Source organism: Ciconia boyciana, chromosome 19 (genome assembly GCF_034638445.1).
Source record: "Ciconia boyciana chromosome 19, ASM3463844v1, whole genome shotgun sequence".
In the NCBI taxonomy this organism is placed as follows: domain Eukaryota; kingdom Metazoa; phylum Chordata; class Aves; order Ciconiiformes; family Ciconiidae; genus Ciconia; species Ciconia boyciana.
In genome coordinates, this window is record NC_132952.1 from 4,701,365 (window position 1) to 4,728,829 (window position 27,465).

Sequence of the window (27,465 nt, forward strand, 5' to 3'; positions counted from 1 at the left end):
GTTAGTGACACAGGAAAGCTTAGCTTTCCTTGGATGGAGAATAGCATTTGAACGCTATTTCCCATCTGTTAGTTTCAAGCATGGCAAAACTGAGGGCTTATTGAGTTACTGGGAGAGTCTTTCCTTCAGCCTACAAACCTTCCTTAGATTGCACAGAGCCCTTAAAAACAAGATGAAATGGGGTCTCTAAAGCAGCTTCAATAGTCGTGTTAACGCATATCAAATCCAGACTTAGGGAAGGGCCTGCCTTCAGCTCTGCTCCCTTCAGCTGTAGCAAGAAAAGCAACTACACAAATAAGCTAGAAGGAAGGGAGTGATTGCTCATGCCAGATCAGTTATCCTAATGTTCCCAACCACTTCCAAAAGCTGCTCTTCTCCATTCCCATGTCTAACTGCTCCTTCTGTCTCTCTCCCACACATAGCCTTGTAGCTTGTGCCATACTACTGCCACAAATGCCTGGAGAAGCCCCTCGATTTCGGTAAACCCACAGCAGGCAAACACTCAGTGAGACGTTTTGTTTCACCACGACGGCCATGGTACATTGCATCATTTCGTAATGCCAAAAACCAAATTACCAATGCCGGATACTCCTCTGTGCCACAGGAGCGGCAATCCCTAAACAGGACTATAACATGTGGACACCTCACAGCCCATTTCCTTCTGAAGCACTGTACCACTCCATCGTCATTTCCATTGGGCCAGAAAGTTTCATGCACACTTACCTGCTCTGGCCAAGGAGGGGATGGTACCCAGGGAGAGTGCCCTGTTGAGACGACCAGGAAGAGAGGAAGACGACGTTCTGCGTGGAGATCTGAAGAGCTGTTGGTTTGTCAGCTGGAGAATACTGGGTGGTGTTGGGACAAAGAGAGACGTAGCAGAGGAAGGGAAGCCAGTCCCAGTGCCACTGGGAAAGAGAGTAATCGAATCCCCAGAAAGGTACCTGCAAATGACATGCATGACAGACATTTAGCAATGAGTACACTCCAGTAATTCACTCTCTCAGTTGCACTTCTTGCATGAACTCCTGCTTTGTTATCAGGTTTGTACTAATTTTTCAGTGCAGGAGTGCAAGATGCAGAATGCTTAGGAGTTTACGGGAATGTTCCTACACCTTTGAAACTGGGGAAGGAAGCACTGCTCAACCTTACTTAAATGATTGTGCACCAAGCTGTCCCACAATACAGGGTGGAAAAATGGTGGAATAGTTTAGGAACTCAGGTGCAAATAGGCATAGTACCTTGGTTCTCTCCCTGGATAAGAAAATTACCCAGAGACGACCAGAATGCTTTACAAAGTGCAGATACACATAGGACCAACAATAGAGTACATCTTATGTTTGTTATGTGCACATGCAAACAACATGCTTAGAAATGTCATGACTGTGGGAAGCAAGTCGTTATCTACTAGTCTTTTTGTCTTTAGAAACCAGAAGCAACATCTTACCTCTGATGCCAGTATAGAGAAAAGTATTTTTATGGGTACCTAGATAAAGATTTAGGCACAAGAGCTCTGTTTTAAAACTAACGTTCAAACCTCTTTAATACATTTGCTTTTGTTATACTTCTGCGAGGTAAGGAAGACTCACTACTCTCACTTTACAGACAGGAAAGAGAAGCAAAAAGAAGCTAAGTGACTTGTTGAGGGTCACATAAAAATCCTATGATAGAACAGAGACACAAACCTGGCTTTTCCAATCCTAAATTGAGCCCTAAACCACTAAATTTTCCTTTCTCTGCATATCATAACTAACCACAAATATGTACTAGCATAGCGATTCAGAGGGAACTGTGCTCCTTTAGTATACACTCCAAGAAGTGTCTTGCTTCTCATGCGTAAAAACCAATCTCTATTATAATGCCTGGAAAAAATTCAAATTGGCAATAATAATGGCAATTGTATTTCTAGGTCTGCGAGTTGTTTTCAATGGGTTCTTTCCAAGTGAAAGAGGAGAGCTGTAGAACAGCATGTCCAACTTGAGAACACAAGACAAGAGGTAACAGACAAAACATACTAAGGGTACCTGTACCAGTTAGCTTGATTTTTAAGTACTACAGACGTAAAATGTCTTCTGTTCCACTGGTAAAATAACTGTGTGAGAGGACTTTGTATTTTAAACGGTTTTTGCAGCTAGCACTGCCACAGTATTTCACACTCAATTACTACATGCAGATAAACTGTGCAATTAATTTCTGATACCCCCATTTCATCACCTACCTTTACAGTGGTTTAAAATTTAAAAATCACCCTAAGCTGAACAATCTGTCAAAAATTTACTCCTATTTTTACCTTCTTTCTATTCCTCCTTGCACTCACATACTGATCTTAGCCTATGTGTACAGTTTAGTTGACTACATTGCATCAGAAATGAGGAGTCGGCTTTGGAGCCTCACTTGTGTCCTCATACCACCAAAATGAGCATTCTAAGAATGTTGCAATGTTGAAAGCATAGTAATTTTGTATTATTTTTAACAATTGAATAAAATAAATGAAAGAAAGTCTAGAATATGAACAAGATCTCTCCAGGATCTCTTGTAAGATTTTTGTTTAGTTAGAAACAGGTAATACTCTTGTCAAGTAAGTCATGATGAAGTACTGAACAAAGTATGAAGTGTATGTATTTTAAAATGGAGGTATCAGACTTTGCAGCATATAATCAAGCTGCAACATTTAGAGGTTTAATCTCACTTCTGATGAAAACACTGAGACAGATGAGAGCAGCAACATGGCTTTTCCTCTGTCAGAGGAAAGCCAGTAGTAAATCAGAGCGTGAAGGAATATACGTATCTCAGTCTTGCGCTGTGAGGTGATTTATGCATGTGCCATTCTCTCTTGGAGACTAAAGAGGTGATGCAGCAATATTATGCAGTGCTAGCACGTCCAGAAGAAGCAGTCTAGAGTTAAGATTACAATTTAAAGTATCTTATAAAACTACTTATCTGCTAGTACGAGGCAGACATCAACAATCCCGACCAGCTTAATCAGGCTGAACAACATCTGAGCCAACCAGCTTCCTGGTGCTTGCAAGCAGGACATGCCTTTAACAGTGGCAAGGAACTCGTCAGTCTTGCAGCGGAAACCGCCCAACCTCTTCAGGTTCCAGAGGACCTGGGAAGGGTGTCACGCTTCGCAAACGTGCAGAGTCCTTTAGTGCACATACATATACACATTCGCCCCACCACACATACAGATGTAAATAGCAGATGTACGTGTCCATCTCAGCTTTGTAAGAGAAAATGAATGGGAAAGGAAATTATAAGTGCAGCTCAGGACTATGATGTGAATCATATCAGAAAGAGTGATACCTACCACTCACTGTGCCATGTCTGTGAAGGGCCAATTCAGAGCATCGCCTGTGAAGAACATGGCTCTTTTTTCCTAACTTTGCACCTTTTGTATTTTTGGGCTAAAGGATCCAACTTTACACAGCTCCTTGCTGTGCTGGAAAACAGCTTATCTGGCTTATTTGGTTTGGGCAGTTTTTCACTTAATGGGCTGGAAGGTATTACAATTATTTATCACTCATAACCACAATCTCTTTCCTGGGATTTTAACTTTTTTGGATCGGACTTCCGTGGGCTCTGCTGCTCAACAGCCCCACTTCTTCTCAACCTCACCAAATTAGTGCAGTCAGATCCTCTGGGCAGCTGATGAATCATTTGCCTTGCACCATCCAGAAAAGGAATTTTTCTGGTTAGCAAAGAAGAGCTGAAGAATTTTAAGCATAGCATATTAATGCCTTTGGATTGAATGGTGACCAAAGAATGGCTTAAATATTGATCCGCTCTGAACCAAGCAAATTCCTGCAACACGTGCAAAATCCTGTTCCTTTTCTATGCGCTCTTCTTTTTAGTGTTTGCCACTGTCATGTCAAGAGGGCTAGATGCTGCTAAAAAGCAGGGGAGCTGTCGTGGGAATGCGCTTCGTGCCTGAGAATGGTCAGCTGAACTAAAACTTATTTCAGAAGCAGATGAAAAAAGGTGAGGGGATCAAGAGGATCATACGGCAGGAAGCAGCCACATCACAGCCCTGGAATGGAGCAGTGCAGCTGTGCTTTGCTCTCCGACTACTGCATTGCTCCAAGCCATTTGTGATAATAGTGGGTCTGGTAACAGTGAAAAAGTAACCAAAAAAGGAAGAAGAAGGGAGGGGACAAAAAAAAAAAAGGCTCTGGAGTCAGACAGTTTGTGGAAATAGTCAGGGCCCGGAAGCCGTTTATTTCAGAACTCGGTATTGTGAACATCAAAAATTGGGTATCTTAATTAGTGTTTACAATGATCACAGCATTACTAGACAGTTGGGCACAACTCTGCTACACAGATACTTTTAAAATAAATAAATAGAAGGTTAAAGAAGAGTATTACATGGTATGGGACCGTACACTGTCCTGAAGAAACACCTCCTGCCAGCAGAGCCTCCCCTCCTCTGTCCCAAGACCTCTTATCCAAAGACAACACCACATGTGCGTGCCTTTTTAATTCACATTTTAACCAGAGATGCTGCATCACCCCTGGGATAGAGACATGGGAGAGCATGGGACAGGTCAGACTACAGGGCCATAGATGGACCTACTCCTACTATCAGATAATTCAGTACATGAAGAAAGAAGGTAACATGCCGTCACAGCCAGGCAGCTTGCTATATGCACCCAGCTTCATCTGCCTGGAGGCAGCCAGGGAACTGTGTGTCAGTCATGGGGTAAAATGTTTCCTCTGGACTTAAGGTCCCATCGTAATTTAGCTATGAGTTAATCCATGTATAACTGCACCATTTTCTCCAGGCAGCATGGGTGCTGCTGCCCAGACTGCAGAAGGAGCTCACTATTGCCTTACTGCTGGCTGCAAGATAAGCAAGCTTCTGCGAGCTGACATGCAGTCACTTGTCCGGTCTGCTGCACCACATCAGTCAGTGCCATAGCCTGTGCGTCCGGTCAAGCTGGCAGAATCAGGAGTAAAGAGCAATCCACTGAATATAAAACAGGTACAGGGAGAGGGGAGAATAATGCTAAAAAAGGGCACAGGTCTCAGACACATTAAGATTTTGATACATGACTTGGAGAACTAGAAACTTTAGCCACCAAGACTAAGAATTCTTTTCTCCTACATGCTGCCCTGCTTTGGATTAAAAAGGAGGGTTGAGTTATAGCCAAAAATGTTCCAGCTGCCAGGTCCTGCACTAATACCTTCTAGAGTACAAACGGATATTTGGCAACAATTTTACCTTCCCTCCTAGCTGGTGGCACAAAGGGAGGTGCGTGTGTGTATATGCACATCCCACATCTACAAAAATCCAGACTTGCTGGCATGACAAAAACGTTCAGAGGACGTCTTCCCTGCCTGTGCACTTGATAGCTCTGGTCCCAAATGAGGCTTTACAGGGGATGACTCAAGGTATGCTTCAGGACTGAGTACTGCCCCTTTCAGATGAGAGCATCTGCTACGGCTCAAAGAGGCCCCAAGTGTACTTGCAGGTGACGGCACACCTGGAATGAACTGGAGGTTATATGTGACAGCACACAATTTCAACAGCATCTCTTTTAAAATCGAAGCAAAGCCATACACCACAGCTCCCTGCTTTCATGAGTGGAGTCAGTCTGGAGCAATCATCTGGCTATTAATTAGATTAATTTTTATAAGAGTATAAATAATTTGTCCACAATACATCAATACATACTTTCTATAGTATCTAAAAGCATGATTATTAGCTTCACATAATTTCAGCATACTCGAAAAATATTCATAAAGCCAAAATAAAACACCACTACACCATTTTTATATTCCCCTCTTGTCCTCATCCTTTGATACACCCAAGCTCAGTTCACTAGGGCATGCAAAGCACAGACGTAGGAAAGGAGGAGTTAAGAGAAAGGAAAGAACGGGATATAAATATAGCATATTTAGAATTGTAAAGGGCCACAAAGGCGTCAGTTTGCATGCACAGTGAGGGCTTCAGGAAGACCAGAAGTAGCAGCAGCAGAGATGCTTACTTGGTTGCTAGCTCTGGGTTCTCCCTCAACCCTCCGATAGTCTGCAGAGTTGCTCAGAAATTTAAGAGTGCAGCCCAAGTATCCTCTTATTCCCAGCCACACTCACTGGTGGCAAATGAAGGACAAAAGCACTGGCCTGGCAGACATACAGGCACTGCTGTCCCAAGCTGCAGCTGCATCAGTTCCATTGAAGCAGAGCACCATAGTGTTATCAAAAATCTCATCCAGGGAAAGGCACTTAATGAACCCACATCGGCCTCTTTATACACCCAACTCTGCTGGGCAGGGTACAAGATGCTTTTGAGTTGGCAGATGAGCCATGGCCGCTGTGAGAGCCAGAGTCAGCCACTGTGGGCTGGAGCGGATTTGATTTCAAGTGACACACAAACCCACTAACGATCCCTCACCACCTCAGCTCGATTCTGTAGCACCGTCCTCTGGTCCAGACACCAGCACATGGCCAGCGTGAAAAAGCAGCACCTGAAATTAGAGGCTTTTGGGCTAAAATCCTCTAATACTGTTGAATTAAGATGATTGCATGCTCTGGCCTGTGTGGCTGGGAGAATCCTCAGGCAACAAAGCTGCATCTGGCGACCACAAGTTACCACATGTTCCCCTGTGGCCTGAAGTAAGAGTCCAGCTAAGTGAAAACAAGAAGCTCAAAGCACTGATCCAGTGGCTCTGGATGATTTTTGTGTCAGCCATGTTAGTAAGTTTCCAGCCCTTCGTGAGCTATTATCCCCCTCAGCAGAAGGAAACGTATACCCATGCGTCATACAAAATAGCACTGCAGCTTCGTGAGGATGGTGGCACTGTGCTCAGATGTTGGACTTTCACCAAAATACCTGAGCTGGAAGCATACATTTCCTTCTGCTGGACTTACTGTGGGGGAAGCACCCAGGCAGAGTTAGACAGCATATCTAACTGCTGAGCTATTTCCTAACCGAACCTCAAGTAAAAAATGCAAAGTTGGCAAAGCACCTTCCTTACAGAACCTACAGCACAGTGTTTAGAATAGTCTGTTTGGCATTGAAATCAGGTATTGCAGGAACAGTCTCAGTAAAGGCAGTGGTGGTTTAACTATTTTTTTTTTTTCCAGAAACAATCAACAGTAAAATACTGCTAACTTATAACTGATCTTCTTCAGGCCTAATTGTCTGAGGAGACACAATTGGTACAGATCGAATGCCAGCAGTTTATAAATCAGAACATCTCTGGAAAAAACACCTTTCTCCTCCTTTCAATCATCCTCTACCATTGGCAAAAGCATGTGAGACAAAGCGTGTGAGAAAAGCAGAAAGAGAGGAGACTGTCAGCATCAGAGTCTCTAGAAGACCAAAAATTCAATTGCTGCAAGTTTGGTTTTGAGGCTCTGAGGTTTTTTGTTGTTTTTAGAAGCAGCAGCACAGGCACGCTGAGGCACCAAGAAGTGGGAAAATAAGCTGACACCTGAGCAAAGACAAAGGCTTCTTTGGCATTAAAATTGAACCACACTTCAATATGTGTTTTGTTATTTTGTTTCACCTTTGAAATTTTTCCAATTATGAGTCCAAAAGTTCTTCAATTATAAGTTGTGGACAAAGCACCACAGAGACCAGAGCTTCAGTTGTACAGCTTGGCCATAAAACAAAGTAGCTTTCTGATGTTCTGACATACAAAATTAGTGCAACTTGTAAATATACTTCATTTGTATTAATCTGCATAAAGTGAAGACAAATGGATTTCTTGCTTGCATGCCAATTGCAGTTAACATCTCCCAGCTGAAAAGATTTTAAACTGTTTCAGTATAGATTTGCACTTGCTATACAAACAGAGCTAAAATATTTCTTAACAGTGTTATTCAGGCTTCACAGTGTAAACCCCTTCCCATAGTTCTACCAACTGCCTGTTCCTGATATCTAGTGTGCATCCTCCCCATCCCACCACAGTACTGCACAGGAAAGAAGACAAGAGAATAAAAGAAAAGATCAGGCACAGGAAAACAACGTAACACTTAACAGCAAAACATCATACAAGGCACCAGACCCCAGGGGGCTCAAAGACAGGGCATGTTTAAATTGAAAGAAAAAAATAAAAAACCTGCTAAAGAGAAGGGAGGAAAACAGCTGCTCAGAAGAGATAGGAGGCTGCATGAAATAGGACAAAGTGAAACTTAATACAGCCTTGACTTTCAGCTCCTGAAAGCAAAGCATCTGAAGAGGCGACAAGCATCTTTAGGGGCTGCCACTTAAGAGTTTCCTTGCTACTGGGCAAGAAAATTTGGACAGATTAATTTTATTAAGAAAAAAAGGGATATTGCCATTACAAATCAGGCATGACGTTACCACGACCATCCCCACACATTTTAACAGTTTGTCAGCTGCTCACACCCCTCCTCCTTCCAGTGGTCTCAAGATATCCTTCTAAGCATGAAATTCCTCCCGTCACTTGGACGTACTTGACAGCAGAGCAGCAAGAGGAACTGCTCACCTCTGCCACACCAGGCGGTTGCAAATTCATGTGCTAGAAGCTAGCAGGAATTTTCAATCCAACTTCTATAGGTAAGTGCAGAAGATAATCACAGCTAAATAGAAACATCAGTCTTTTCCTACATTTAACTTTATAGGGAAAACTTGAAAGCACTGAAGCAGGAAGAAGGGAGGAAGAGAAAAAAAAATCTAGATGTCTTATTTCACTTAATGGACATAATAGCTAAGGTTTCCTGGGTCTTCTGTGCCGCCTGTTTAGAGAATGGCAGAGCTGGAACTGGATTTGGTTCCAGTGTCCATTTCATGAGGTGGCTTTGTCCGCCTCACTTTTAACAGCAGGTGGGCTGCAGAACAATGGTGTTGGAACGGCCGCTGCAGTGGGGAGTTTTGCAGGGGTGAAAACATTATAGCAATCACCACACTGAAAGGAAAGCTGAGCAGATAGTGATAGCACATCCATACACAAAACTGTGTGTCCCCCTTTTTTTCCCCTGACACTTCCTCTCCTTTCACCAGCCTACTATCATCTGTCTTAACATCACTCCCTGCTCCAACAGGCTGACAGGTACAGAAAAAAGACTGGATTTTTAAGGAACGTTTCCTACCAAATCTCCTAACAGAGAGCAGGAAAGAGGCACCAGAGTGCTTTTGAAAGTGTAACCCAGAACTGAGGACCCTGCATACTGCTGCTGGCTTTTTTTCCTCTTTTGATTAAGTCACATGGCTTATTGTAGTATTTACTTTGAAAAAATTCTCTAAATTCAATAAAGTGTCCTAGTGGAAAATGGGACATAATGGTTATTATTTAGCATTTTGAAAGTCTGAGTCTGGAACAAGAAACAATCTGTGACTGTGAGCTGGAAGACAAATCTTTTGGGTCAGGACTGGTAAATGATGGGAACACGGAAGACTGGAACCAGACTTTGCAGATGCTGGATTCCTTTTGTGAACAAGTAAGTAAACAACCCTCAGAGCAGCATCATTCACAAGCACCAGAAGGGACAAAGGTGTTCCGTTTGCTTGGAGGTGGATATTGCAGTTATCTGAAGGCACCAGAAAAAAAAAGTTCCAAAGGAGAGCACGTATGGGAAGCGGGTCTGTGTGTCCCCTTCCCAGTTGTTAAGTTACAGGCACATGGTCCTCCAGCCAGGAGCTGTACCTTGCCATGACACACTCAACTTGGCTTATTGTTAACGAATCTCTACAGAGCTTTTGTTAGTGCTGCCTTTCTGCTTTCACAATGAATATCGGTCTGAAGAACAATATCTATGAAAAGCTATGAAATATATTTTGTTTCCTTTAAAGAAGTTTCTATCATTTCACCAGCATCTGCAGCATCCAGTGGTGTCTGAATCTTTCAGCAGCAGATGCAGATACTTCATAGTGAGAGCTCCATTCTGATTATTTTAGAGTTTATACATAGGAAGATCAAGACACCCAAGTAACTTGTATCAGACCATTAGTGTGGCGAGTTCCATTGCGCTATTCTGAACAGAAGAAAATAGCAGATCTTCTGTAACAATGCTATTTCCTCTTGAAAGACCCAAATCCGGATGAGAAACTCAGTGGAGTGCCTTACAAAAAACAGGGCAGGGTAATCAGACTGCTTATCCTAAGAGGCCCCAACAAGTTAATCCTACAAAAACCCAAGCAGCTGAAAGCTCCCTCCTCCCCACACAGTAACATCCAGTCATCCCAGCTTTCAGCGGAGGACTGCCAGGCACTCAACTCGAAGTCACAACTTCCAGACCCCTTTCTTCAGCAGCATTAGCACCAATGCCAGACTTCAAAAAAGAACCCCTCCAAGTAACACAAAAAATCAATCTCTATTGCCACGCGGTCCCACAGCAGAGGCTCCCGCCCATTCCTATAGCGCATCCTCCTAATCTGTGTTCTCAACGATAAGGAAAACGTTGACTGAATAAGTAGTGATGTACAATGAAAGGTGATCATATACCATAGCATGTGGTTGTTAGTCCCATATTTCTTCTCTTTCTAAGGCTACAGGAGTGGAAGAACATACGCATTTTTATCCAGTTGTGCTTTTACGCAGATGCTTCTCGGGGGTGGTGGGGGTGGGTGGGTAAAAAACCCGAAGAAAACCGGCATAGAAAGCAACAGCCACTGGTAGATTTGAAAATTTAGCCTAAAACAGCTGAATGCTTTCAGATGCTCAATCAAGACACCCTGAGCTACATAACCTTTTAAAGCATCCTTTTCAATAAATTATTGAAGTTCCAGTCAAAAGCACTTAAGGACACCTCTCCATTTAAAGTAGGAGTCATAGGAGGACGGCAGAGCGAGAGAGCATGCAGTTAAGTGATGCTACACAGTGGAAGGCAAGAAGAACCAGGTTATGGACTATGTGTGGTCCCCTCCTCACATGCCTGTACACCATGCAGTGTTACTACAGCACATGTTACGAGGACTCGGAATCCAGAGGCAAGTTCCCATCAGTTCGAAATTAAAATGACCAGCACCATTAGAAAACTGAAGGCGGCCTGGGCCTCATGGAGGATCAAGGCAGAGGATTCCTCTGTGACTGGCTAAGGATGGACAGGAGAAGCCAGAATCTCTTTGGCTGGAGGAGCAGAATGGGGAGGAGGCTGCATTTATGGAGCAGTTTGTGAAGGAGCTGCTGGAAGAACTGGCTTTGGGGAAGTTGGATATTTGCACTGCTGACGTAGGATTCAGGAGGAAGGGAGAATGGAGGCAGCAGGAGTAGCTTCCTTGGCTAGCACCAGCAGTGGAAATGCTCCAAGCAGCTAGCACAGTGGGAAGCAAGGATGGGGAAAAAAAAAGGAAGGAAAAAAAAAAAATATATAAAGGAAGAAAAGATCTTCACTGCTTATCTAATTAAAAAAAAAAGAAAAAGAAGAAGGGAAAATAAAAAGAGGAGAGAGAAGCACCAGTCGCAAAGAGTTCACAAGGCTTTTTTTTCCTCCTTCCCCCAGCGTCACTGCTCTGGCTCTGACCTTCGGGGCCGGTATCTCCGATGGCCCGTTGATTTCCGCGTAGCCACTGCTGCGGTGAAGCCCACCAAGCAGCACAAGGATGTCGTGCCAAATTTGGCTGTGTCTAGCCAGTTGGGTGTTTCCATCTTCAGGTACCTCTCAGCTAAATGCAGACTCATCACTACGAACCACAAGACTGAAGCAAACGCATCAATTCTCCGGAGCCTGCAATGCCAAAAAGAAACCCAACAAGACACAAGGTAAGAGTTTAAACATCAATGAACGTCCTTGTTCCTGAGGAAGGAGAGGGAAGGTCGGGAGGGTACACAGACTGAGCAGGTTATGTACTATCTCTTATCATTTGCAGCCCTTCCCACTGCTGTGATAAGTACCTGAATCGGTCAGTTCCGCTCTCCACCAGATTACAGAGCTGCACAGGGAGCTTTTCATTCACAGTAATTCAAACTTAAATTGAATGAACCACGGCACAGATCCAAAGCAAGCTCTGCTGTCTCCATCTGGCTAGCTGGCAACCCAAAGGATACCAGGGAGAACTGTGCCACCCAGTACCACATTTGCCATTCTGGCAAATGCTTACCCCCGGCTCACTGAGTCAAGACAGGGCAAAAGACCTCCAACATAACACAGTTTTCCTTTAAGTGAAACAGAAGAAAAGAGCACACCCACCTGATCCGTCCAGCTAAGAACATGGCCAACAGGCAGGTGAACAGCCCAAGGACAGCGACTGCCATCTGGTGATTCTTCCCGTAAGCCCATGCGGCACTCAGGTTCTCCACCATCTGTTCTGGGAGCAAGCGGAGCAGCTCCCGCCAGCCTGCCACCGTCACAGAAGTGTCATTTTCCAAGTCTGCATGTGAGCTTGTGCCAGTCTTGTTCCAAACGGACGCTGAACCAGAGGAGACAGGAGCAGGGACTGCTGCACTGAGCGAGAAGGGGTCGCCTGACCCATACAAGGCCATCAGAACCAGGAACGCACAGCTGAGGAAGGCCAAGAACCGCAGAAATATCACCTGAGCTGGTGTGGTTATGGAAGCAGAAGAGGAAGATGAACATAAGTTCTGCAGAGGAAGGGAGAAACACCTTGTCAGAAGCTGAATGAACTGTAGTAAGGTTTTGAAATGGTGCTTTATGAAACACTTCCAGACTGTGTGGTTTACTGCACAGTTTTGCTCAAGTCCTTGTAAGTCTCTGTACTGGGCTGACACCACGTGGGATGCTGTAGACTAGCAAAGAGCGACAGCAGAGCTATGAGCAGAAACCAAGGAGAAGGTCATAATTCACTTCCCATCATTCTTACTTCTCTTCTTCCCCCTGTACTCTGTAGTTTCCTGTACTGTACTCATAAATTGGATTCCCTACCTCCCCTTTTCTGCCTGTCCCACTGTTTTCCTTCCACTCTGTTCTTATTATTACATTAGACTTACCTTCTGACAATTGCACTGAATGACACCAGCAAGAGGAAAACCTCAAACTAACATCAGGAGCATCTGTGGCAACTATCGTGTGCTCTTCTAAACTTCTGCCATGCACCCAAGCTCCCAGAGTTAGAGCCCCAAGGCTTCTGCCTTCCTTTCCCAGCAGCAAACCCAGGTGCAGAAATACCTAGTTCTCTGCACTTCCTCCTAAATTCCCTCATCTCTCCCCCATGTACCTGAGTATAGGTCTTGTCTGTCTCGCGGCGTTTGAAGTGGTGGCTGAGCAGCAGCGCCCGGAGCTGCCGATTCTGATGTTTTATGTAATACTCCACAGCAGCCTGGCATGGACGGCATAGCTTGTACGTCTGCTCCAGATGGTGCTTATACACCTCAATCTCCTCATCATATTTTCCCTGGTGAGAGAATAGGAGAGGAAAAGTAGGTGAGAACTGCAGGTCCCTCACCAGTTATCGTGCTTGCTGCTGACATGCAAGCAAGGCATGCTTCCAGTCTCTAGAGGAACAGCCCCCTGAAACCAGGCCCCAACAGTGACCAAGCTGGAGACCAGCCATACAACCAACTTCGCATACAGCTGACCCGGCCTCCATGTCCCAGAAGAGACAAAACAGCCCTTGGAGAAGGCTGCTGTGGCCTTATTTCAGCATGTTGAATTTCTGTGGCCCGATTGCCATCTTTGCCGAGACCTTATGAACTCAACATAGAGGATGAGACAAAACTGGAATTGCTCTTCCCCTCCTCAAATGAGGGGACACAAAAGACCTGTTGCCCCTTCATAGCACTGTGCTGGAGAAAGAAACAAGCTCCTTCCAAAACTCAGCCCCAGACTCGAAGGCTGTCACTGTTTGAAGGCCCTGGTGAGATGAGCTCCATAAATCATTAATAGCACTTGTAAAAACAGACAGTGAGTAGGGCCAAAGGCACATTTTTCAGTGTCACTACAGTGGACACATCACTTATCACAGAGGCTTCTAGGGCTCTTCCATCTCCACTCCCAGCCTCTATCAAGATCCTTGTACCAAAAGCAAACAGCTGAAAGCATGCAGCTTCTTTGGGAGAGGGAAGTAGAAAGATGCATTGTAGCTGCCTGAGGGCTTGCTGCAGCAGTTTCATATGCTCCATCTGCCAGAATTGAGAAGGAATCACATGGGAGAGACTAGCAGCAGCAGGCTCACCCCTTACTGGACAGGCCAGCAATGCTGAGAGAGGCCACTGCTGTCACTGACACACATACCTAACCATGCTGGATAACACAGTCCCATGTTTCTTAGCTGGCACCGACACTGCAGTTCACTGAATGCCTAGAAAGGGGCCAAAGGCTGGCGTTACTTGAGCAAGTGGATAGGTCTGGCAAGAGGCAGGGACTAGAAATAAAGCTGAGAAAAGGGAATCAGCCGAAGATGTTCTCATTAAGCATGATCAAATTTAAATCTGTTCCCTGGGAGTAATCCTGATTAAACTCATTACAATTACACAAAGCAGACTGGATTGGGCAACCCAGAGGATGAATGCATCCCACTACAGCACAGTCTTACAACCCCAAGGCTTGAGCATGGTTGAAATCAAAGGAGTGCAGCACTAAATTCTCTGCATGAAACTTTGGGGAGCCATAAAACTGTGAAGAAGAAACCCCACTATCCTATCCTCCATGCATATTAAGTAATGGGAAGGCTAGGAAGTTGCTCAGCAGGAAATCCTGCTGCTGTAACTGTAAAATCCCTTTGCCCTCCTAGGCACAAATACCTAACCAGGGAGATGATGTGGCTGCACAAGATTCCTCTCCCACTCCACTAGTAAAAGCAGAGCAGCACAGCCAAGGCCTCAGGAAAAACAAAATCTATTAAGGCTTCAAGATGGCTAGTGGGCTGTTGTGCCTACCAGATCCCGTAAGCTCAGCTGGGTCAATGGTGAGTACTGGAGTTGTAAGCTGATCTCAGCAATGTGCATGCTTGGTTTTGGGCTCAAGCTTCAACTTCCAGTGTCCATCTAGAACAGGTCATTACATTCTGGCTTTGGAGTAGGATTAGGTAAATTTCCAACACTAATCGGTAACCTCCTCCACACTGGAGTGCCACATAGTGCTTCTGAAGACTACTGGAGCATCATTCCATAGCACACTGAAAAATTCCGCTCTCTCCTGCTTACTAGGCTGCAGCGTGGTACCATTTACAAAGCCAGACAAAATAAATTATTACAGAGCAAATTAATCAGAGCAGGAATTAATCAGAGCAGGAATAGCAGATACATGCATGGGAATGCCTTGGACAAACACTCTCCTGTGGTGCCAGTCCCTAATGAACACTCACCTCCTCCCTCGGTGAGAATGAAGCCAGCTGTTTGATCTTTGTGGTTTGATGGTTGTTGCATTTCTTGCAAAGCAGAATTTGGCTGCTCACCCACTGTTGCGGTTTGGTAGGATCACAGAAAGTCGTAGCACCTGACACAACGTGGTTAAGGTGTTCCATGTACTGAGCAGGGATGGGCTTGTTGTAGTCTCCATTCTGACAAGAAGCAAAAAGGGAGGCAGGAGGGAAAACAAACATGAGATCATAAAATCAAAGCTAGGTATCCTCTGGCTGATAACAAGGTTCCCTAAGCTCTGTCAGGAGCTCTGCACTCCATGCATTCACCTTTGTAACAAAAGAAATAAGTAAAAAAAGAGACAAAATGCTTCAAATCTTCTCCTCCATCCACTGTTATGTTCTGTACACCTACTGCAAGCAGTTGTTGGTGGTGGATTTTGGCTTAAGACACGCTTTGTTATGTAATACCCTAAATAAAGCAATTCAGCTGTTCCAAAATACAAAACCAGAGAAGAATTGTTCCATATATTAAAAAAAAGATTCTTAAGAGATATTGGTGAAAATGTCACGGCCCTTTTTGCCCTTTGAAGCAAGAGAGGAAAATTTGTCTTTATCATTTGATGTTAGCACATCCCAGTACAGTGGATTCTTTCTCAAATTCGATCAAGCGATCAGCTGCTTGAGTTCACAGGTGCTCAGCACAGAGCTGCCAGCTGTCAAACGGCTGGATATTCACTGCACTGGGCCTGTATCATCTTAAATGAGGAGCAGGGTTTTCCTGCAAGCACTGTTCCACAGGGCGTGCACCTTCCCAGCCACCCTTCAAGCAATTTATCATAGTACCTCTTGGAACCCATTGTACTGCTCACAGTTGGGGCAATCCCAGCAGTTGCGATTCCCATACGGCACTACCGTGTCCTGATTGCAGAACCAGCAGTTCACTGTCACGTGTGTGGGCTTCTTCCTGTAAGGAAAGGAAATGTGCAGGCATCAACACTGAATTCAACTGATGTAGAGGAAAGCAATGGCTTTCAAACAGGGAAATGCAAGAGAGGCTGGAATAACAATCAAACTTCCCATTCAGTATGTTTAACGATATGACTCAGCAGTCATTTTAGCAATGAAAAGATGGACTATTAAAGTGGAAATAAATTCTGCCTCATGCTCTTATGTCTTTGTGCTAGTACCATGGATATGCCAGAACTTTAACAACAACCTTGTGAATAACCCACTTCACTGTTTTTCAGTGGCATATTTGGGGGTGCAAGTCCCCTCTATAATCAGCAATGTTAATATACGCGAAGGGTGCAGTAGAGTCGCTGCTTAGTACACAGGATTCTGGGAAATGGAAGTTACGATCCACAAGAACTGCACATGATGGTACTCAGAAACGTAGGAAATGGGCTCACGGTTACAGTTTTATCTGCCCTGCTTGTTAGAAAAATTTTCAAGGACAAGGGCATATCAAATTATCCCAAGGTTCAGACACTGTAAATAGCTGTTTCTTCACAGCTTTAGATACATAAGGAACTGAGGAATCAGCATGTCTTCCCCAGTTTTTATGCACTGGAACTGAAGAGACAAAGACTAATGACCTGGATCCATGAGCCCCTTGTTTTTTAAAACAATCCTGTTAAAACGACAGTCACTACAAGAGAAACAGCTGTGACATGGCCCCAGTTGCAACAGGTTGTGACAGACGTTTGAGCAAAGAGGCCTGGCCCTTGAGCCTGCCTGCTAAAGACGGTCTGCGTTTGTCTTGAAACTCAGTGCAATACCCAAGAGGAAGCTTTCTGGCAGGTAAGGGCAACACAGCCCAGCTGGCTGGGTTTACCAGAACCCGTCCCAGTGACACCTCCAAGGGAAGGCAGCTGTTGAGGCAAAGCCCAGGCAGGGACTCGCTATGGCCGCTACGCAGACAGACGGACCCAGCTGCCACCAGCCCTGTTTGCTGCCTAACTTCACCAAGTAATCAGCGTGCCTCCGGCTGGACAGCTTCTAAAGCAGCAGTGAAAGCAACTGAGCCCAGAGGCTCACTGAGGGCCTGGAAAGCACATAACAGTAGCCAAAGTGCTCACCAGTTGAGAGCAACTTCTCTTCTTCCTGCTCTAGGAAATGTTCGCTGCTGCTACTATATATATATACACAATAGCAAAACATCTTCCCAATGCTGCAGAAATGTTGTCTGGCGCCCTGCAACCAAACAGGCAGGTGGTCCTCCCCTTAGTTAAGCTGGCTTCTCTCTCAGCCAGCACCTTTGTAGCTGGATGACTACAATTAAGATTCTTCCCTACTCCCATTTCCGTAGACCATGTCTTGAAACTTGGTTCACAAAATATCAAACCCTCAAGTGATGCTTGGGCCTCCTGTTTTAAGTACTAAAGACGAGGATAAGCTTGAAATGAAGCACCAGAAAGAAGCCTAAAAAGCCAGAGTGCACAGAGGATTCCCTGCCAGATGCTGGAAGAAAATGGCTGGAGCTACTAGGGTGACAGATTCTCATCTCAAAATAGATGCATACACCCACACCGCTCTTAAAATGAATATTCACTGCTCAACTTTGTTCATTGCCAAGGGGGCTCAAAACTGTAAGTGATCCGAGTTAAAAATACCGCCACTGAAACCGATGGGCAAAAAAAAAAAAGTTTAAACCAGACAGAAATCTAGGTTGCTAGACCAAGTTATCCATGAGCTACCACTACCCAAAAGCCAAGCAAACCACACGTCAAAACAGCCACGTGAAGGATGGACAGCAATACCTGTTGGTGCTAGTTTCACCTCACTATCATAGGTTCATAAAAACTTATGAAAATATAATGCATAGGTTTCAGCATGTTAACCACCAAAATGCAAATCCTACTGCACCTTGAGCATAGACTTTGGTAGCAAGCACAGCCTAAACTCCATCTGCTGATGTCGGTTATTGCACAGGTCCCAGGTACTGTAGAGGGTGCTACAGTCCCACCTTCACGCTGCTGTGGCACCATCCTCTGACACCCACGGAAATAAGACACGCCACACTTCAGCCTCTACCCACCACCAGTCTCTAACTTCCATGACATGACAGAGTAGGTAGAAGCACTAATTTCAAGGATAACGCAGAAGTGGAAAGCACAGGCCAAAAAATTAGTAAAGCATGCATGCTATAAAGCAAAAAAAGAACCAATGCCAAACCCTATTTGAGAACTTGCTAATATGAGACACCAAATCCTTAGCATACTTGAGACCTTCCCATCTCTTCCAAATTCTCACTCTTGAGGCTGAGGAAGTGCTACCAAGGGTTAAATAGCAGCCCCTCCTTCTCACAATGTATGCAAAATAAATTGCTAAGTCCTGGATTATTTAGGATAAAAAGCAATAATCCTTCCTTTTGTGAATCTATAATCTGTTGCCATAGAAATAAGTGCAAAAAATCAGAAGTTCCCAACCTGCTGGATGAAAAAGAAGGGGGGTGGGGGGAAAAGGTCATTTGAGGCAAGAACATGTAGGTAGGGTGCTAATTTTCTAGTAATTGGGCAGGACTTTAAAAACAAAAATCAAGTACTGCATTTGGAAAGACTCTCAAATACAGATTTAATTACTTTGGAACTATATATACCTTGACTGAATTCAGGCAGCAGCTGAACATAATATTGCTTCTGAAGCCAGACATTCTGTTATGAGAAGACAAGACAACGCAAAACTCATATAAGCATTTACCATGTGCTCAATCCCTTGCAAAACACTAGGCAAATCGTCTCTAAGGAGTTTATAATCTAACACTGTATTAACTTGAATTAGCTTCACTGGACAAAGAACCACCCTGCAAAATAAAACCTGAGCAGCAAGAAGTGATTGAATTACTGCATAGAGAGATTCCGTTAACAGCTGACTTGCTGTGCTAACTCAATATGTAGCCTGCACACCCAAACAAGCTAGAAAAAATTCCCAAGTTTGGACAAATTGTTTTGCAGGTAAAAGATCTTTGCTTAAGACAACACTGGGGGGACATACCTGGAGTAAACTCAGTTATGAGATCAACACCTAAATGTCTGATACTGCTCAGACAATATGACAAAATGGTCCTTTGTGAGAGGCTATCAGACTCTGTTATTTTGCTAACAAGCTTTCTATCCTGTACATAGTGCTTGCCAAAATCAGACTGCAGGTATACCCATTGACAAACACTGTTTAGCAACTAGTTTGTGTCTCTCATGTCACATAAGAAGGAACTTATGTTCCTTCCATCTCCCAACGCTCTCCATTATTCCCCACTTACACATAAATTCAAGGTCACACTTAAGTCCACACTTTTAAAGGACTGACAGAACAACAGTCTCCCTGATAAGTTCTGATCAAATCAGTTACCTGATAATAATAAACTGAATTTCTAAATATTTTTATTTACATCTAGTCCGCCCCCTCCTTTTCTGCTAGGTCAGAAGATGAAGATGTTTGGTTTTCCATATTTTTAAAAGAGGCCACAGGTGGATGTGCAGTTCTTTGCTGGGTTACCCTCATCCTCTGCCAAGGATTAAAAGAAAAAACAATTCTCCATTAAAAGTATTTAAAGCAACACTCTTCATTCTGGCACAACTGGATTACAAAGCAATTATACAAATGGCTATGCCAGCAAATCTGAAGAAAAAACACACTAGGAAGAGGAGCTCTTTTGCACAGATCAGTTTTGATCAGAACAACGTCTGATGGCAGTTTGACATAAGCAAACTGCCAAAGCTCCAAAGTATGGGGCAAGCCCATGGCACAGTATGGTCAGCATGACTGAATTAACAGGAGCTCGTTGGACCCGATACCGTGTTTGGCTCACAGTTAGGGAAGCTCCTGGGTGGCAGCTCACTGTGCCCCCATAATTCCAAACTGCGCCCATGTCCATCACCTGTCAATAAAGGGGTCTGCCAGTGCAGACCCGATGCTGAACCCCCTTTTCCAATGTGAGAAAAACACATCACAGCCATCTAGATTCCAGCAGGCAAGCAATATGATAGATGCATTTGCTCAGAACTGACAGTTGTAGACAGGGTTGAAGATTTAGCCACAAGACCGGTTTTCTAGTAGAGTGCCATAGGTTATAAGGCAGCCTATCCTTTCCCAAGAGCCAGACTTGGTGTCCTCTTAATGCGGACAAAGGTGCCCAGTGGACCTAGGCAGGGACACAGACCCACAGTCGTAACCACCTCCTGTGCCGTCCCCCTCAAAGGCTGTCTTCCATGAAACGGCAGCTTCAAGGAGGTAGCAACTTCTAATGCTCTGGAGAATACCGGCCATCAGGACAGGATCCTCCAGAAAAGGTGCCTCTCTGCCATCTCAGTATCTGTGACAGGCTTCTCAACTAAATCAACTAGCTGCACGGCAGTTCTCGAGTTCCTACCGGCCTCTTTTAGAGTGAGTGGTGGCTTATCTTGACTTTACTGTAGAAGGAGCAGCCTCTGCCATCAGTGACCCAAAGAGTCCCAAGAAAGAGATCCTCATGGGGTACTCTATATTGGTCCTGACAACAAGTCAGTAGCTAACAATCAGGAGGGGCACCGAAGATGAAGGGAACGTAGCTACAGCTGCTAATCTGAACTCACAACCAGACTTCCAACAATATGTAACAAACAAGTAGCCAAGCTATGATCCTGAAGACCACAAAACGTATCAGAGTTTTCCTATCTGGCCCAAACTTACAAGGTTTAAGGAGTTCCCTGTGCATATCTGGACATCAAATCCTTTTTCTCCCTGATACAAGCAGCACAGTCTTAGATGCTGGCACAGTTACAGTAGTGTAACTCCACATGTTGACAGTTATTCCAGAACTACTTTCCACTAGGTTGTTCTGATATATTTTATTTCCCTTTCTACAGAGGGTGGTAAAGGCATCTTGCTAGATATGTAAGTGCACTCATGCTGAAAAAGAAGCAAAGCAGGGCTTGTATCATAACATGAACACCAAAAGCAGCATCGTGACTGCGTTTCGATCAGTCCCTTACAAAGCTGTCCTCCTTAATGACTTCGGACGATTCATTTAACTAAGGCAAAGTAAGAAATTAGGTAATATCAGAATAGTATTGAGAAACATAAATATGTAGCCATGAAGAATTATCAAGGTCACCTCCTGAAAATATTTACAGCTCACCAGCAGTTTTCAAGGGCTTGGGAAGAAATGCTTTCCATTCCAGAGACCTTTTGATGAACTTAAGCAGAACAAATCCAATCTCTTCCCTCAAAAGAGATGTTAGCCTCACCTGGGTGAAAGAAATGCTGCCTGCTTCACTGGGCATTGCTTTAGGCCACTAGTATTTCTTAGCTGCCCTAAATATGCCATAGAAATGCCAAGTCTTGCATGTGGGCTGATATATAACCATATAAACGGTCTGTGGTATAAACAGCAAAAGCAAACCTTCAGTATTTTGTTGTGGATGCAGAAATACACTTCTTTTTCAAAGCGCAAACTTGAAGTGAACCTTAACACGACGAGTCCTTGGGACCACCTTTTACTCCAACAGAAGCACGCAACAGATGAGCAGGCTGCTCGAGTCTGTTCTGTTATACAGCCCCAAGTGCCTCGTATTCCATGTACTCCTACATTCATTTCGAGATATGCTAGATTAAAATCTGTCAAATTAAGCTTTACTCCTCTTATGAAATCTGTATCCTGGCTTCTCTCCTGATGCTTTTCAAACCTTGTTGTCAACTGATCTGTTTAAATTTGTTCTAAGGTCAGAAACGTCCCGTGCAATTAAGAAACAAACGACCAAAGAATTTTGGTCACTAATAACTTTGTCTTCTATGCAATCTTCCCAAGTTTTAGCACCGCATGCACAGCGCTGTTATTTCTACGGCACCCTCCCACTGTTCCCCTGCAATCACGCTTTCACCTCCAAATCAACCAACACAAGAAGCAAAAACCATTCTCTTTCTCAAAGACGTCAGAAAGAAAAAGGGGGAAAACCCGAGCCTTCGGCAATCTCGGTAACACCGTTAGTAGTAACGCCGGCCTCTGGACTACAGACTGGAGGAAGGGAAACGTTGTGGATCTCCCCAGCGCCGCTCCCCCAGCAGACAAGCCCTTCGTGCTCAGCGCAGGCACACAAAGAGACGCAGCAATTCCAGGGGATACGGGAGAACGCACCCAGCCATCTACCTACACGCTTGCGTTGCCGCTGCCAGTTCGGGGACCCCCTCTCCTCGACGCACGCCTCATCGATACCGCCGCAGGGACAAAACCAAACCGAGCCCCACGCCGGCAGCCCCAGCCTTACCCGCAGCCCCTCCTGGCCTCTCCACACCCCGCCGAGGCCGTTCCCGCTGCCTCCGCCCGCGGCGGCGGGCGGGACGGCCAGCCCCGCGCGGAGCCTTCCCGCCGCCGCGGCCCGCATCCGGCCGGCCATTGTCCGCCGCCGCCGCCGCCGCCACCCCGCCCGGCCCCTACCTCCGCGCCATGCGGTAGAGCAGCAGCCCGGCGGCGGCGGCGCAGACGGTGACGCCCAGCCCGCCGGCGGGGCAGCGGGCCAGCAGCGCCCCGGCTCCCTCCATGCCGCTCCCCCGCACGGGCCGCCGCCGTCGCTCTGACCTCGGCGGCGGCGCTTTGTACGCGCCGCGGCCGCCGCCCCCCTCCCCTCCACCGCCGCCGCCGCTCCGCCCCTCCGCCGCGGCGGGGGCGGGCGCCGTGAGTCACGGCGCGGGGAGCGCGGCGTGAAAGGCCGGAGTCGTGCGGCGGCGCCGTGAGTCAGCGCCGCAAAGGCCGAGATCGTGGCCGCGGGGGCGGGGGCGGCCCGCCGGGCTCCCTGCCCTTCCGGGGAGCGGGGAGGGGAGGGCGGCCCGTCGTGCCTGGCCCGGCGCCGAGTACACCCAGCTCTTTTTTTTTTTTTTTTCTTTTTTTGCCTTTTTTCTCCTTTCTTTTCCTAAATTTAGACGCGGGACCTTCTGTATGACACAAGCGGCTCCGGCCCTTTCAGGTGCCGGCCCTGCCGGAGCGAGAGACCGAGAGGCCGCGGTGAAGGGCGGCTGCAGCAGCCGGGGACTTGCACTGCTACAGGCCCAAGCCTGGGGAAAGGCTTTGAAAAACTACACCTGCACCCAAGAGGATTTTCCCCCAAGGGCCGCTTGCACAAGCGAAACTGGAAACAACAGGGTCTACAACAAGGCAGAGAATGGGCAACTAAATGTACCATACATTTCTGAGGAGAAAGGATAGCTGGTCAGAGAATTGCAGAAACGGAACGGGGGCAGAGGAAGAAGAGACAGTTCCAAGAGAAGAGGTTCTCTATCAGGATGTACTTTCCTAGCAAACTACCTAGTTGTCTGGGGAAAATGGAAGATCCCTCCAGTTATGCTGCTGTACCCCCCCCCCCCCCGACTTTAGAGCACAGGTCGTCGCCCTTTTGTGGTCCCTGATCAACTTTATCCAGTAAACCATGTGCTGCAAATAACATCTCCCTTTAGCCAAGGGATAGTACAGCAAGCAGAGCAGGAATTAAAGTACAGGGCTTTGCGGGCAGTTTGTTACCTGTGAGCCAGAAGTTGAAGATTGCTGCTCTAGACTTTCCCTCTCTCTGGAGAGATCGATAAACAACACAGTTTTGCAGAAAGCCCTCAGAGGTCTCTGATGGGAGTAGTTCCCAGGTCAGACTTGTTCAGAAGCTCTCCCCTAGAAAGCAAAGTAACACCCATTTACGCTCTGCCCCGCTCAGCACGCGTGGGTGGGATTCACTGTTCTTACAGAACTGGAAGCAGTTCGTCGTTTGACAGTCATGCCCTGCTTTTACATGAAGGTAAGAGGCAAGACCTCTCCAAAATATGAGACTGACCCTGCCTCAAATTACGTAGCTGTTTTCCTGGTTAAAACCAAAAAAGCGTCTCAGCACAATAGACAGAACTGCTTACAATTCAGGAGAACCAAGTTGTGTCAACATCATGTTTTTAAAAAGCCACAAATGGAAAAGCTCTTCATAGACAAGTATTTGTACAGGAAGTAAGCTGTACTTTTAAGCTTGTCTTAACTGTGGTTGGGATCTTAACTGCTCCATTTCTATCTCCACGGATTTAACCATGGAAATTAATTATATGGAATAACAGTGACTATTTCCTCTTGATAAATGCGAGGGGGACATAATTTTTCCATCTCTCTTCCATTGTTTAGCTCAATTATTTAGGGATTATGAGACCAAATGACAGGGAAAGGAGGAAGAACAACCCAGTCATTTGGCACATCAAGCCCTTCTGCAAGTTCTCTAGGACTTCTGTGCTCGAGAACTTGTCTAATTTTTTCTACAGAAGTCCCTCCCTCCCTATCAGCTGTATCTGCAGTATCAGTCCAACCATAGATGCATTGTTTACCAAAAGCTTCCTCCTTAAAGGAGCTAATGAGGAACTTGTGCAAAACAATAATAAATCATGCTGAGGGGCACAATCACAATACAAGCATGTATCACAACCATCAGTACCTGCAGATAATTTTGAGGGCTATCAAGGCAACTATGGATACCTAAAGGGAGGCAGTAAGTCTTACGGTGTAAACATTAATCTTCTCCAGTCCTTACATCTTCAAATGCCCAATAAATGCTTCCAAAGCTAAATCAACCAACACAAGTAGCCCATAGTATTGTAGCAACAGTGTTTGTAATTTCAGTTTAACTGTTAATTTATGAACAGTAACGGACTCAGTGCTGGTAAAGTTAATGGAAACTTTGTGGTCACCTCAGGTAAGAACATAGTTTCATCCCTTTACTGATAATTAAGCTGCAAAGGGTCTAGTAATGAAACCTAAACCTGGAGGGAAACTGCCCAGGAAATTCTAACCAATAACAAATTTACCTACCTTCCAAGAAATTGACTTTCTGTGGAAGTTGAAGAAGTGGAATGAACAGTGATTTTTTTTCACGACCAGAGAAAGGTTGCTTATTTTTAAATTCAGATATCCCTTTGGGAAAAAACTACTTCAAATTCTTCCCTCTGGTAATAGGCTTATTCCATACTCAGTGACATCAATGGGATTGCTCACAGAGCATCACCTAAAAATGTTAACTCTTTACAAGGTTAAGGAATCAAGAGTTAGTGACTTTAAAAATTCTAGTAGAGGAAGGAAAAAGGAGTAAATTATACTAATTCAGAAATTCTACTAGCTCCCAATATAGCTTATTAACCCCCTGTCAAATTAAGACTAATTCTGCCAGGGCTGGTAGCAAAGCTTAAAGAACAAAACCAAACATCCAGCAGAATTCCTGATTGTCCATCAGATTTAGGCAGAACAAAAATTTGTTCGCTTTCTCTTGCTTTCTCTCCTACCAAGTCCCAAACTCCTCAAAAGGGTTTGAGTTCCCTCCCCTCATTCTCAAAAGCTATCAGCAGCCTACACATTTGACTAACATTTTAGAAGCGAGCTAGTGTACTGTAAGTACAGAGGAATACTAATTTAAGAAAGCAAACCTCAAAAAATGTTTCAAAGTAGCAGCACAAGTGTCCTAGTTTTCAAAAATAGAAACAGCACTGTATGGCAGTTTTGACTCCTATAAAGAGACTAAAGCTTTTGCTGCTCATCGTCTCCATAAAAAAAAACCATGCCAGTTTTTAGTTACTCAACTGTTTCCTATTTTAGCTTAGGGGTAATGTGATATGCTCTTTTCAGTAAGACATAATAGAAATCAGTTATTTTTGCAGTTTTGCCTCATAATGAGGTATACACACATTCTACCCTCTTTGCACTACGCTCCTCCATCACACTGATGTCAAATATGACCTCAAGTACCAGTCATCAGCTAGGTTCTAATGAGAACAAATGTGAAGGTTTGAATCCAGTTATCAACCCATTATACTTCTGCAACAAAATACTAGCCTGAAAACTTTATCTTATGAAAGACAGCCCTACTCACTACTAGGCTGTTTCTTAATGCTTTGCATGATCCTTCCAAGTCCAAACACCACCTCTGCTGTATACGGTCCTTGAAGTCAAAGATGTCCATAAACACTTGTTTATGCTCAAGAACTCAACACCTGCTCATATCATGAGAAGCTCATTGTTCAGTTCAACAGCAGGGAAGACTGAAGCTGGGCTCAAATGCTGTAGTGTTTGTCTCAGCTGCCAAAGCAAATGACACTAATGAATAGGAGAGCATAGTATGGCCAAAGCAAAACACAAATCTCCCCGTTTGAGTTCTACAATATTTTATCCTGCACTATCAGTAAGTATTCATATACAATACTTTAATCGCAAGGTACTGCTGCAATACAAGTGGGAAAGAGACTACTAAAATTAAAAGCATATTCTAACATTTATGAAAGGACTAATCTCAAGTATGCAGGATATTTGATTTATAACTGAAAGGCAAGAACTGAATCATGACTACTGTTGAAGAATACCCCTTTGATACTGTGTCTTTGAAGGGGAAGGCAGATATTGTATCTATATGAAACGTGAGAACTGTTCAACAGGCTGCACTAAGCTGGCAAAACCTTATTTCCTTGGGTAAGAAATCAAGTAATGACATAAAGAAGCTATTTACATAGGCTGTGGATTTTTTTGGTGTTAACTCCAGTGACATGTCCATGAGATAACATAGTATCTCATTCCCATCAGAAGCACTGCTCTACAAGGGCATCAAATCAAGAGGGACATATTCCCGAGTATCATATTGTAAAGCAGAATCCAGAACAGCATTTATAGTCTACAGTGTTTGGGACCTATCTTATCCTCTCTTCCACTCTCCAGACCCCTAGCATTGACGTATAAGGAAAACGTAACACAAAAAAGCCCCATAAAAGGCTGAGGTCAGGATACATGACCAAGTTACTGCCTCTCATGGAATTTCTGCAGGGCAGCCAGGCCACAATCACTGACTGTCCTTATGCTCTCAGTCCTTCACAAAAGCAAGGTCTAAAAGCCAAGTCATGAGACACCTGTTTACACACACTAGCATAAGCACGTATCCCAAATACATAGGTGCACACAGTACTGTAATTCAATTTTTACTAAAAGCCTCCCACAATCATATTCCAACACTATTGCCAGTGTAAGTGGCTTTTCTAAGAGATTCTGGTGTGCGTACTTCATACCATCAAAACAGAGAAACGTACTACAAGATTGTCCTACTTGAACACTCCAGGATGTTCACACAACAATGAATGATGCACCTTGAATAAACCAGAAGAACTCTCAAAGTTATTTGGGCATTAGGCTATTACAGTGCTAAAAAGTGACATGACTCCAGTGGTAACACGACAGAGTTTCACATTTCCAAACCAGTAGTTCTCCTGTTTTAATACAGTTTTAATGAACATCAGTCCAAGAGATCACTTGATAGTATGAGGTACATTCCTTGACCACA

General features: G+C 44.8%; 1 protein-coding gene across 3 annotated transcripts in view; it reads right to left on the reverse strand.

Moving 5' to 3' along the window:
- Positions 1 to 27,465, reverse strand: part of TMEM201 (transmembrane protein 201) — a 35,212-nt gene that overhangs the window by 7,515 nt on the left and 232 nt on the right. The window contains exons 1-7 of one of the 3 annotated variants that reach the window (XR_012045864.1): positions 22,575 to 22,866; positions 16,007 to 16,127; positions 15,167 to 15,361; positions 13,079 to 13,255; positions 12,094 to 12,485; positions 11,428 to 11,631; positions 724 to 941 (exon numbers count right to left, since the gene is read on the reverse strand). Coding sequence is in view for 2 of the 3 variants with exons in the window: in XM_072884328.1 (XP_072740429.1) it covers positions 724 to 941; positions 11,428 to 11,631; positions 12,094 to 12,485; positions 13,079 to 13,255; positions 15,167 to 15,361; positions 16,007 to 16,127; positions 22,575 to 22,678 (1,411 nt within the window). In the remaining variant the exon portion in view is untranslated. Of the gene's footprint in view, positions 1 to 723; positions 942 to 11,427; positions 11,632 to 12,093; positions 12,486 to 13,078; positions 13,256 to 15,166; positions 15,362 to 16,006; positions 16,128 to 22,574; positions 22,867 to 23,651; positions 23,793 to 27,465 lie in introns of those variants that run through there. The other 2 variants (XM_072884329.1, XM_072884328.1) reach the window with 2 other exon arrangements.